This window comes from Pimephales promelas, chromosome 3, assembly GCF_988280905.1.
Source record: "Pimephales promelas chromosome 3, fPimPro1.hap1.1, whole genome shotgun sequence".
NCBI classification, from domain to species: Eukaryota; Metazoa; Chordata; class Actinopteri; order Cypriniformes; family Leuciscidae; genus Pimephales; species Pimephales promelas.
In genome coordinates this window covers 22,304,016-22,317,431 of record NC_142771.1, presented here as the reverse complement: position 1 = coordinate 22,317,431, position 13,416 = coordinate 22,304,016, and the positions used below count along the sequence as shown (strand labels likewise).

Below are 13,416 nucleotides of genomic sequence, written 5' to 3'. Positions count from 1 at the left end.
AACCCACGTTGTGTGTCCTCCTGGGCCTCTTTGATTTAACACTTCAGACAGTGGCTGAGCAAAGAAGGTCTTCCTAAAGCTTTCAGTGTGGGCACACATACTGTATCTGCTCAATAGGGATGGGAAATTTTGTTCTTTAACGATAGTATTAACAATTAATTTTGGATGAAATATTAAGACATATTTGGAAAAAAGAAATGCCATTCCATTTCTAGATGGTCATGCTTGCTAAAATAAAATAATAAATAAATGCAAAACAATGAATCCACTGCAAAATATTGACTTTTCAATCTTTCTACTGTCTGCATACATGTGTATCTTTAATTACACTTTAAGAAAAAAAAATGTTATGAATAATGTCCTGGCAGAATATTTTTTTTCTTGTTAAGTTTACGGATATTTCCTTCAACCCTCAAACACAATAATTGGAAATACAGGTAGAACACCTGTGAAAAATAAATATGGAACATTTTCTTCATATTAACAATATTTTTACAGACCTTTCAGAGTATACATTGTCATATGAACAGCCAGTGAGTAACTATGCTGATTGACACCAGACAGAATCAATTCATATGAGTCATATGAATCATTCATTCATTATTCAGACTGCACCACGGTTAAACGCGTTCATTCGGGCAAATCAAACTGCACTGGTCATGCTTTATGTTTTATATTGTATTGTTAACATCATTTGGTTCTGGTATTCACAAAAAAAAAAAAAAAAGGAATTGATACTGATGTTACTGTTCTGATGATCTTAAAAAATTACCCTCTGTGCTGAGATGTGAAAAGAATAAAGGGCTAGACCCAGTCTGGTGCTTGTCTGGGTCATGCATTGACACATTTACCAAGAAATGCTGAGTTGTAAGAATTTGTCATTTACCACAACCACAAGCAACTTCAACAAATGCTAGTAGTAATTGTACCAGTGTCACATGTGTTGAACTCCGATTGATTGCTCAAAAGCATTTCAAATGGTAAAAAACACATCTCCCATGAGACACTTTGAATAGCAGTTTACAAAGCTTTTCCTTTGAAATATCTACAAAGCCCCATCGACATGCGGGTGACAACAAAGCTGGATGTATTGACTGCATCGAAAATGTCAGAATATGCTAAACTCGTATTTGGGAGCAGACTGCTACTTGACTTATGGGAAACTGGGAGACTCGCAGTAGTTTAAGCCCAGAGGCTACTAAAAGATCCTGACCTATACAACCGAGGACAAACTACACAGACCAACCGACTCCAAGTGCTACCATATGTGTGTGCGACTCTCGGATAAGAGCACCCCAGGGCAGGAAAATGTGGACAGATGAGCGTAGCGGACCAAACTCATCCTGTAGAGTTTCCTCCATCCCTGCAATTTCATCCTGTTGTGTATATCTTGCTTTCGCACAATTCCTCCTCTTCCTGTATTTTGTCAAGTTTGCATTCGCTGTCATGTCATGTTAGCTAATACATGCTAGTGTTCCCAAACACACCCTTGTCAGGACCCCTGCCCTTGTAATTTACAATGTATTGCCAAGGCAACTGCAAAATACACAAACCGAAATCTACATGAACCATTAAACTGACATTTAATACAAACATTCCCAGTTCAAAATAAGTCTTCTGCACTAAATAAGAGGTCAATGATTTGTCAATAGTTGTACAAGAGTGAGTCAAACAGCTCTTTCTTCTTCCCTCTTTTACTGCCACTGTTTCCACACCTGTCTCTGGCAGGGAAGGGAGAGGTTCACCTTTGATGTATGTTCAGAGTAGCGCGTATCAGGCATGGAGAGCACCACCATACTTACTACAATACCAATCCTGTAACTAACTACCACAGTTCACTGAGGCAATGAGGAAACTCATACAGGCCATAAACCAGCATTTGGGGAAGTGAGGACTGAACCAGAGCTGTTTTTGCTCTGTAGAAATCAACGCAAATATGATATTCTTTTACATGCCTTTGACTTGCTCCCTACTGAACAGGTTTCAAGCTGAAATGTCCTCCTTATATCATTCCCACACATTTTGCGAGAATAAAGCTGAAATGTATTTATGGAGTGTTTCAATGGGTGTTTTCTTCAAATTTGTACCTTTTTCATCCTTTTCTTTTTGTTAAACATATTAAAACTGATGTTTTGTATAGATTTATTGTTTTATTTGTTTCAGACTCACATTCAGTCTTAAAATATGAAAACCAATCCAGCCCGTTCTCATCCTTTAGCGTCACATAAAACGCTATATGACAAAACGGCGCTATACTACGCACATGGCACCCTTTATCATTAATATAACACGCGAACCCAAGACGTCATAAATCCATTAGCGTGAATATGACACGCAGACACAGCGCGTGTTATATTAACGATAACGGGTGCCATGTGCGTAGTATAGCGCCGTTTTGTCATATAGCCTTCTATATGACGCTAAAGGATGAGAATGCGTTGGTTAATCTGATAATTAAAGAAAATGTGAAGTAAACATAAGCCAATGCAATATTTGTGTGAATGTGTTCTTATTGTACATATTTTCAAATAGAGCTGTAATTTTCGCAAAATTATTCAAAAGTGAGAAAATATTTTTTGATAGGATGTATTTAGGATACATAACCTCCCAAGCACTTTCTGTGGTATTCTACCATACATTAAAGTTATCCACTTTACAAGCTTAGAAAGGTGCAACGTTTTATTTTGTGTCACCATTCTTAGTCGAGTTACACTATACTCGTGTAACTGTATTTGGATCCTAATGAAGGAACTGGACTGGGGTTAAGTGCTATCAAAGTGTCTCGCGCCCCAGAGCGATTAAGTGCACGCACTGTGACGAGAGAGGAATGTATGAACTCGTCTTAGTTAAGGGAATAACAGTTTAATATGAAAAACCGGTGGAGTATCCGTTATCCAAAAAAATCTGTGCTGACTGCCTAGGTAAAAGGGTTGTGATGTTCCCTTTTGAAAAAAAAAAAGGTAGGGGAACTTCAACCCCCATAATGCATTGGGCTCAATCCAACTGTCTGTAAGCAGGGATACAAAATTGTGTAATTATGATCTGTAGTTTTATCAAAAGTAAATGGTGGAAATGAGACTGCATGTTGTATGAATTTTCATTACTTACAGAAACAAAGAAGACCAATTCTCCTGGGATGGGGCTACCGGAGTGTCCAAAAAAATAACAGATGGAAACAGGGCTGCAGGAAGGTTTTGGAAAAACAGTTTGTAATGCTAGTGGCGATGCCAGTGGTGCAAAAACGACACATTTCAGCTTTAATTTGTTCAGCTGACACCGTTGTGGAACAGCGGCTGATACTGTGTTTCTCCATGAGACTTGCAGCCTTTGAAGGATTTGGCAAAATGTCCTTTCTATTAACACTATGAAAGAACCACCGAGGGGAATGAGAGCAAAATCAAGGGAGTGTGGAAATCCTGGCAGCTTGGTTAAAAAAAAAAAAAAATAGGGAGAGAAAAAAGTGGAAAAGAAGAATGGTTCTCACTGGAGAGCTGGACGGCCTTGAATTTGTGATGCAGGGGCCATCATAAATCCCCTTGGCTGGCCCAGTTGGGGAACACTCTGAGCCACATTTGGTTCCAGCCTGGCCCTGCCTCCCAGACCACAGACAACACAACAATAGCCCTTGCCATTTAATTAGGTAAGGCCCACACTCAGCCAACATACCCCGCCGCCCCCTCCTCCTTCCTGCATGCTTACCCACACTCTCTCTAGAAACACAGGGGGATTTGGGAGGCTCTAGCACTCTGATTGGTTAGGTCACTTCTAGTTTGAATCAGGCAGATGTCCCGTAACTGCCCAAGACAGTTAATACCGGCAAGCTCTATTCTCGTGAATTTCATTCAAAGATTTTTATTTTGGTTCTTTGTTTGTAATTAGGGTTGACTATATGAAATAGTCACAATAAAGAAGATATAGATGGTTTAATAGCTTCTCTGATTTGAAGATTTGTAGTAACATTTATGGTAAGTTTGATTCATATCTTTGAATTGAACTGTCTGGTTCACTGTAAAAAAAAATCAAAAGAAAAATAAAAGAATGAATAATGTTTCATAATACAGTATATTTTAGAAAAAATAATAAATACTCTAGCATTCAAAGACTTTCATCGCAGAGCAAATACATAAACATTTAAATGTATATTGAATATTGTGAAAAGGCTGAAAGATATTGCCATTTAATTTGGCACAACCTATTTAAAACATGTATAATATTTGTTTTTCATAAAAGAAGCCACCTTTTATAAATAAACATATTTAACAACTGCATAATAAATTGTGTGCCAAATGTCAATATCTTATATATGCTCTATGCACTCAACCATTCGTAAGGTTTAAAATAATACTTTGTCATGATATAATATCTGATATAATAAGTGCACCATCCAGATATATTTAAAGTTCACTTTTTCTTCTTGGAATTTTCAATGTGAAAAACACACTACTTTAATCCATCCTAGATAGTAGCTTGTCTTTTGAAACACATGTTAATAATGTCACACTGTCCACATATTTCCATTTACGGACATCCGTCGTCTTCGTCCATTCCTTACACCCAATACCACAGCCATTCTTGTACATGCTCTAGTTACTTCAAACATTGATTTCAGTAACTCTCTCCTATTTGGGCTACCTCTCAAAGTTCTCCATAAACTTCAGTTGCTCCAGGACTCAGACGCCCGCATTATTACTAGAAACCTGGAGAGCACATCTCTCCTGTTCTTTATCAGTTATACTGGATTCCTGTTAAATATCACGTAGAATACAAGATTCAGCTTTTCACTTTTAAAACTCTGCACAATCTTCGATCCTTGACTTAATAAAAATACTTAATGAAAAAAATAAAACGCGTTATGATTATCATCACTCACACTATTCATGCGATAAATGTGTGAAAATGAATAGTGCATAAGTACGCAGATTTGACTATCGCTGAGTTTAAACCTTTACCCTAATAGCCAATGACACCACTTCCCTGTTATAGACTGAATATAGTCTGAACGGTCTTGCTCCATTCAGTCCCTCCAAACCATACTCTACGATTTTATACAGAGCCTGTTCTATTTTCTGTTAAGTCTGTTCTATTTTCAGTCTTGGCTAAAACACCCCCATTTCAACAGTTCACACTTTGAGCAAAGACAAAACTGAGGTGTGAAGTTATTTAGGCCCAGCAGTTATGCATGCCATTGGAAATGGAAAGTTTCAATGTATGGTTAAGAAATCAGCTTTGACGTTGTTTTTTTTTTTTTTTTTTTTTTTTTTTATTAGGGCCTGATATTCTTCTGGTCAAAAATACAAACTGGACATATCCTGATTTATTTTCTCCAACTAAATCAGACCAATGTTCCACTTACCAACCACCATGATATTAAATTCAAAGCCAGCCTTCATGGTTTTGCGTCTCATCTGGTCCAAGACTGCCTCAATGCCGACATATCCGAATAGATCTCTGCCCTTGATAATGCCTTGTGTGTCAGAATCATTGAGGCATGGCAGAGGACGTTCTATCTCTACCACTCTCTCCTCCACCTCCCTCTCGTCCATGACCTCCTTCTCCTCCTCCATCCGGACAGGTGGCTCCAGATCCAGGCCCTGCTCCTGTCCTGTTTCTACCAAGAGAGAGAGAGAGAGAGAGAGAGAGAGAGAGAGAGAGAGAGAGAGAGAGAGAGAGAGAGAGAGAGAGAGAGAAAGAGAGAGAGAGAGAGAGAGAGAGAGAGAGAGACCCAAAAGTTAGCATACAGGAACCTCAGATGTTTCTTAAAAAAAAAAAAGTCTACCTAGTCTAGCTCAGTCACCAATTTAGTCATGCAATGTAGTGTCTCATAGACTGTGGATTATTAGTCTGATGTGCATTGCGGTCACCTAAAAATAACAAATAAGACACTATACGGCATTTTGGCAATGTGCAAGGCATTAAATGAATCAAATTTAAATGTGTTGAAATTATTTATCATGAATCAAATTTTAAAAGATTTTTTTTTTATGTGTAAATACCAAACATTTATTTTTATTTCAGTTTTTTTTTTAAATTGTAGTACTTCAACTTACTCCAGTCAGTTGCCAAAATAACATTTATAATTTCCAAGTTGTTGTCACATTTATATTTTATTTTATTTAATTTGAGCTTTATTTCAATTAATAGAAATTATTTTTTAATAGTTTTAGGTTTTAGTTAATGATAACAATATACACATTTTATTTATTTATTTATTGGGGCCAAAATATTGGCAGGAAATTAGAAAACTAAACTATTTGGGAAGTAGAAAAACCCCAGGACCAGGTTAGGTTATTTTCCTTTAAGCATTTTTACATTAAGATTCTGTTGTGCGCACATTTACCCACGTCCACGTTTCCTGGCATTATGTGCATACTGTAGCTTAACGCACAATTCACCGCTGCAATTAATTCGAGGAAAAGGTGTTCATTTTTTGCCAGGTTTGTTTATGAGCTAGAGAGCTGTGCGCTGTGAGCATGCAGGTGGAAATGAATGAACATTATGACTGACAGGAGGCAAATGTAGGTGAGGCACAGGTCGATTCAGACGGGGATTTGAAATAAGGCAGCGGCTATTTGCACTATGCAATATGCTATTCACACTAAGTGCAAATAGCAATAGATTATACTTACACAAATTGCAAGTAACAGCATTTCTTAGCAATCTGCTATTTACACTATTTAAAAACAGAATTTTATTTGCAATAAGTGTAAATAGTAGGCTAGTAAGAGGATATTTAAAAATAGTGGAAGATTGTGTTGTTGTAGCCTACATTCAATAATAACAAATTAAATTTAATGGTGATATTTATTAAAATTATTAAATGGATGGGCCTTATTGGGGTAATAAAGCTGTCCCTAAACCTTCCCCTAACCATAACCTATAAACACACATAAGACACTTTTACTTCTATTTTTTTGAATATTTTCTTTATTTTTATTGAAAATAAATGACTTTCCTGTCTGATAAAAGATGGAAAAAGGGAGTAGAGTGAATTCGACAAAAGGCGTCAGATTTGCATCAGAACTTTCTGCCTTACCCCTACATTATTACTGCTGTAAACATTCTAGTGTCTTCCGTAATTTTGTCTGGCCCAACCAGACGTCAGTAGGTGGAGTTAGTGTAGCTAAATAGCATTTACTAAAAAAGGCGGGCTATTTGTACTTATTGTAAATAGACACTGAAATGATGAGGATGAAGAATTGCGAATCGTCCATAATCGTGCTTTCATCCTGGGCTGAAATGAGGCCTTAGATTAATTTGTTAACATGTAATATTATGGGTCAAGAAGGGATTGATTTTATCTTAAAGTTTACTCAAGATTCACAGAATGGCAATATGGAAAGTACCCTCAATGTGCATTGAACTTTATGCAGCATAGTGTCAGCAGCGAAAAAAAAACAGAACATAAATGGCTTTGCTGCCTGCGCATCAGCTTGTTTTGCTCAATTGAGTTCACTTGCGTGAGCGGCCAACACAGAGACAGCAGTTCACACGGCACTAGTTAACCACTGAGGCACGGACACCTGTCAGCTGGCTCGGACGGAGAATGCTCCATCTGACTGGTGGATAGTGTTACAGGACTAATGTTTGTCTTATCCCTGTATGTCGTTTGTACTATTGCCATCTTGAGACAGCTCCACTTTATAAGAGGATTGGAAACAATCCCCCCTGATAACTTCTGAAGTTGTTTTGTTGGAAAAACAGTCGCATTGTTAAAATCACAGTCAAAATCACATTACCTTCACAAGTACACAATATTAGCTGCTCAGCGTTGAACAAAATCCAGGATTTAAGAATCAGCTCACTCTCATTAGAATTTAATGTGATATTTTACATTTGATTAAAAAAAAAGATTTGAAAAAAATAATACATTGATGTATGGATTTAAAGATTTGAAAAAAATAATACATTGATGTATGGATTTAAAGATTTAATACTTAAGAAACGTTTATTTGTTTCCTTATCAGGTCAAAGTGAAGTTAAAAAGAAGTTTAAAGCTGCAGTCCGTCAGTTTTTCCTCTTTCTCTCCATCTCTGTTTGTAATCAGCAATTGCAGTCATTCGTGGAATTATCAACTTAACGTGAGTTGTACTTCGACACGGCACAGTGTGGATGAACACAATGTTTGAGGAGAATGTGAGGCTGTCAGTCACCATGCCGGTGTGGATACTGGCATTCAGAATCACAGATTATTCTTTTTGGAAGTATGACCAACATAAGAATTTTCACCTGAAAATGTCATCTGAACAAGAAACATCCACTTTTGTTCTGGTTCTGACATTGCAGTAAATCGCACTGATTAAATCTGATATAAGTTATCATATCACGCAAAATCGTGCAAATTATACTTTATTCTCAATTTGCTAATGTTAACAACGTCAGCATTGTGTGACTACATGTAATGTCCTTCCGATATGTAACACTATCCTTGTTTTCGCATGGGTCCAGTTGCAGTCTCTTTTTTTTCTGTTGCCACTCCGAAGTCCGAACGAAGTCTTTTTGCGAACCTTTCTGGATCCGCCATCGAATTGATAAGTTTGATTATATCAAGTGCTGCGAGAAAAGGCTATACATCTCAACCTCCAGCATCATCACATGCAATGTAGCTTCTACTAGCCGAGACTCCTCCTTTATGTGTAAAGATGTGATGTAATGACGCAAAGACAAGCTCGAATCTCCCGCGAAAATCCAACAGTACCACTGGAATTAAAAATTATTTTTAATTACAAGCTTACCGCTTTAAATCGAGCTAAGGCAAGAAGATAGTTTTGAACACTGGCTGGCTGGTTATGTATTGTCTCAAATACGTATATATTTTGGATATTTTTCTAACCCAAAAAAGCTACAGACTGCAGCTTTAATTTTTAATTCATTCTTAAATTTAAATTCAATTCATTCTTAAACTTAAATTCTAGGGAACAAATGTAAATGGCAACACTTGGAGACCTTGAACTTTGCACATGAAAACCGCACAACAATATCCTACAGTTGCGCTCAAGCTTGTGGGAATGAAGAATATTACATGTAATCTTATGACAAGATCTGACCATCTCAAATATGAGAAGACAAGTTGTATTACCTTGCTAAGACCACAGCTAATTTCAAACCCACATACAATGTGTGTGTTAAAATCAGCTCATTTGTGTATAAAAATATATGGAAATGTAAAACGATCCCCAGGAAATGCCAAGCCTACTTATCCTTTATTATGCATTGCTAATAGCAGTGAGTGTGAACCAACATGACATCACAGATGCTCCAATTGCTTCATATACATGAGTGTGTCACATTAACAGGTCAACAAAATGCCATTAACACAAGTATGCCAAAACACTATCACAATAGGATTATCTTAAAGGGATAGTTCACCTAAAATGTACTCACTCTCATATCTCACATAGATCATTTCAATAATGTTTATAACTTTAACTGCCCTTTGACTTTAACTGTATGGAGAAACAAACACAATACTGTGTTTATTTGGGTGAGCAACTATTTTAAGACAAGCTACACCCCGGCTTTACAACTAATATATGATACATGCATTTTCTGTAAAGCTGCTTTGCAACAATGTTTATTGTGAAAAGCGCTACACAAATAAATGTGAATTGAACTGAATATGATCATCCAACTCAGGCAAAAATTAATATTACGTTGACTTTATTGGCATCAGTATCTCTTAGAAGACGAACATTGTGAAAGTGTTGAAGTGTTGTTTCCAGAGGCTGCAAATGTGCTCACCTCAAAATATCTTTCTCATGACAACTTAAAAACCTTTCTCGTGCTGTGGCTTTGGCCAGGTCACCACACTGAGTCTTGCTGAATCACACTGTCAATTATATCATCTCAGTGAGTCAAGACTTATCTTTCAGATTATAAGATTTGAAAAATCATACGTCACATGCAACAGATGATAAATGTTCATGTCAGTGAGTCAAGAACTATGTGTAGTAAATCAGCATGCAGCACGTGCTCCGATCGATCAGCTGAGACAAAGAACAGTCGAGAACTGAGGAGCCCGTCTGCTGGTCCAGAAGACTTAATCGGCTATAAATATACTGTACGTCCTCCAGCCACCAAAATGGAACTAATCCTGGGCTTCTTATTGCCTCATTCTAAGTCTTCACATCCAAGCGATTCGTCCAGCGCCTAATGATATGCGTAAGACTCGAGCCAAAGCAACTGAATTTCTGGGTTTGAATTTAGTGTAATTTTAAAGGTATATATTGTCACTACTTAATGCATAAAGTTTGAAGTAAGACTTTTGTGAGAAGCACGAGAAGAGACAACCAGACTGTGAACTGACAGATTTATTTATTTGATGCAGTCTGAAAACTGCCTGCACACTAATAGAAGCTGACAAATAGAGCCTTGCTCAGAGATTGCGAGGGCAGACACACTGTCTTCCAAAGGCTTGAGAAAAGCAAACAGGGAGAAAGGGGGCTAGAAAGTAGGAACGAAGTTGAAACTTTTTAATCAAAGCCTTGCATATTGTATCCAAATAAAACCCGATCTGTCCCCGGGTTTGCTTATTGTCTGCTCTTGCTCTTAAATAAAACTGTTCACAGACGTAGCCCATCTTCACTTGACATGACCAACAAACACAAGCACGCAGCAAGAAAGCACAAATCTTTCTAACTTAATATAAAAAGCATCTCAGATATGGTATAAAGGTATTTTATTTATCCCCGAAAACCCCATCATTGAGTCTTGAGTATACTCTCTCACTGACACCAAACCATAAATTTGTTCATTTGAACTCATACATCAATTACAAAGTGTAGCTATACTTGTTTGATTGGCAGAGACCTCAGCAAGTACATATATGGATAGTTCAAACTAAACTTCAGAATTTTACAAACTGCATTCAAAGCTTTTGAAATATTGTTTGCCAATAAAGAGGAAGGAAATTGTAAATATCACGATAATCTACAACTAAATGTGTGGTGAAAAAACCCAATGAACAGACCAATGGCAGGAAACTGGAAAACATGCACATCTAATGTGTCACATACGTTTTCCCTTGAGCATCACAAACACCCACAGAGCCATAAAAGAAAGAATGCAGAGGACCCTTTTTACACTTAATGATGTTCAGTTCGGTTGTGCTAAATGCTAAATGCTAACATCTGATCTCCAGCTCAAGAAAATGAATGTTGTATGCCATTTTTTCCCTCATAACCTCTTCCCATATGGAAATTATCATCATAATAAAAATTTAAATGGTTTTAAACCACAGCAATATCTCTGAGAAATACACTGTATTTGGCAGCGTATGAAAAGGAGAGAAAAAGAGAACGATCAAATAGCGCATGTCAATATGAAGCATTGATAATGGCTATAAAAGTTTCCAAGGCCTGTTTTGTCTTTTATGTGGCTCTGTACAAATTTTACACAGTTTTGCTTAATTTAGCTGAGTCTAAGTAAAGGACACATTTAAAATTAATCAATCCCAGGAGGACCATGTAAAAAAAAACATCTTATCCATGCTAGTCAACAATACCACAAAAACATACCTTACATCTGAACCTCATCATGGAACCATATTGGACTCCTAGGCTCTCTATGCCAACTTCCTGTTTATTTTGTCGCAAATTACTAAAACTTCAAAAGTTTACTTCGAAAATGTTGCACACAAGAGGAAATGACTCAAACGGTTTCATATGAAAGAGTAAGCATTTCATCATACTTGCTGCAAATGGCAAACATGCCTGTTGCATCTTGAAAAGGGGTCACCAATAACCATAACCAAGCTTCAAATATCAGAATGTGTCAACCCTCAGTTCCTTCCTGCCTGAATATATATCAAATTACAAAAATAGAGCAAAACAACCCAACTTTGAGGACATCATTTTTTTTTAAAGTGTCTTCTCGAGCAGCCATGAGACGCTCCCCTCCCCCTTTTGGCACAGTTGAAGGGCTCCATTGCTCTTGCTTCCATTGTTATCAGAAGGGCAGTGAAGCTGAGACACACGAAAAGCCCATAGGATCAAAAAATATTCTTACCTTCTCTCATTCACAAAGCTCTGTCCACACCACTCTCCCAACTGAAGACCCGGCGGACCACACCAGGCAGTCCGCAACTGTGATGTACCACAAGACTTGTCCCTAAACTTCTGCTTTGTGCTCTGTGTAACTGCCCATGCACTTCTCCCCCTCTCTCTGTGTCTCTCTCCCTCACTACGGAGAAAGAGTGCAGGGGTAACGGCTAAAGCTGCTCACACTCATTCACATGCAGATCGCCAAGTAGCTTCCACTAATCCAAAAGAGGACTTCTCCCATCCACCCCTCCTCCTCCTCCCACTGCCTCTCTCAAACTCATTTGCACACGAGTGGAGCTGCTGTCAGTCGGCAGGCCCAGGCTTCCCTGCTGACCACACAATGAGGAAAATACGTAATTGACCCATAAAATCAATTAGGAGAAATTTCAGTGCTTCTTTGAGTTGGCATCCGCAGACTCGCTCAACTGAGAGAAAAAGAAAAGCAAATCGAGGTTACTCGTTCAGTGCAAATTTCTGAGCTGGTAATAAGTGCCTCCTGTGCTGTCATGCTGGGCTGTTTGGCTGTGGATTGCAGTTAAAAGACATGGTAATGGTCAATCAGATGTGTGTTTTTTATGCTGACAAAGAGCTTGTATTTTACCACTTACAAAAACTCAGCATTAGAGTTTAAGTGAATGGATATATATTATCATGCACTGAAAGCGTGATATTACTGGATAATAATATCGGTAACGTTTTGAAAATAATTAATCACACAATTCATGCCTTCTGAAGCCATACTCTTATGATGACAAGACTGCCATTTAAGCTGTAATTCATTTGACATTCATTCATTCAGCCAGTTGGCTGTTATCGGCTGTGACCTGACCATTGAGTCAGTGGGATGAACTAGTGTTTTAAATCATTCAATGAATGAATCATTTAAGCCAAATGTGAACTGGAGAAAGAATGATGTTTATACGCCAAGCTTTTCAGTGAATACAGTGAATTCCCCACACAATTATCTTATAGGTTGAAATGTAGTGCTTGGACAATTCTACAATCCTTGTAGCTTCTCAACCACAGTCCCCATTTACTTTCACTGTACTAAAAAGAGTGGCCAGGACATTCTTCAAAGATTCATCTTGTTCTAAGGAGGAAAAAATGTGGTACAGGTTTTGAATGGCATGCGGGTGAGTAAATCATGACATAATGCAGTGCTTGGACACATTTTTAAACGCTTTTATGATGCTTTTTGTCATTTTGTAGCTTGACAATCCCAGTCAAACACACTCACTGTATTGAAAAAAGTGGCCAGAATATTCTTCAAAAATTCATCTTCCTGTTTTAAGGAAGACATTCACACAGGTTTGGTACAACATGCGAGTAAGTAAAACAAACGACCGATTTTCATTTTTGGGTGAACTATCCCTTTAAG

At 37.6% G+C, this 13,416-nt stretch overlaps 1 protein-coding gene across 2 annotated transcripts in view; it reads right to left on the bottom strand.

Moving 5' to 3' along the window:
* The window catches only part of septin12 (septin 12), a 65,153-nt gene that overhangs the window by 13,674 nt on the left and 38,063 nt on the right, over positions 1-13,416 (bottom strand). Inside the window, exon 3 of one of the 2 annotated variants that reach the window (XM_089128495.1) lies at positions 5,354-5,608. In XM_089128495.1, coding sequence (XP_088984621.1) covers positions 5,354-5,608 — 255 coding nt within the window. The remainder of the gene's footprint in view (positions 1-5,353; positions 5,609-13,416) is intronic. The other variant, XM_039687810.2, reaches the window with a different exon arrangement.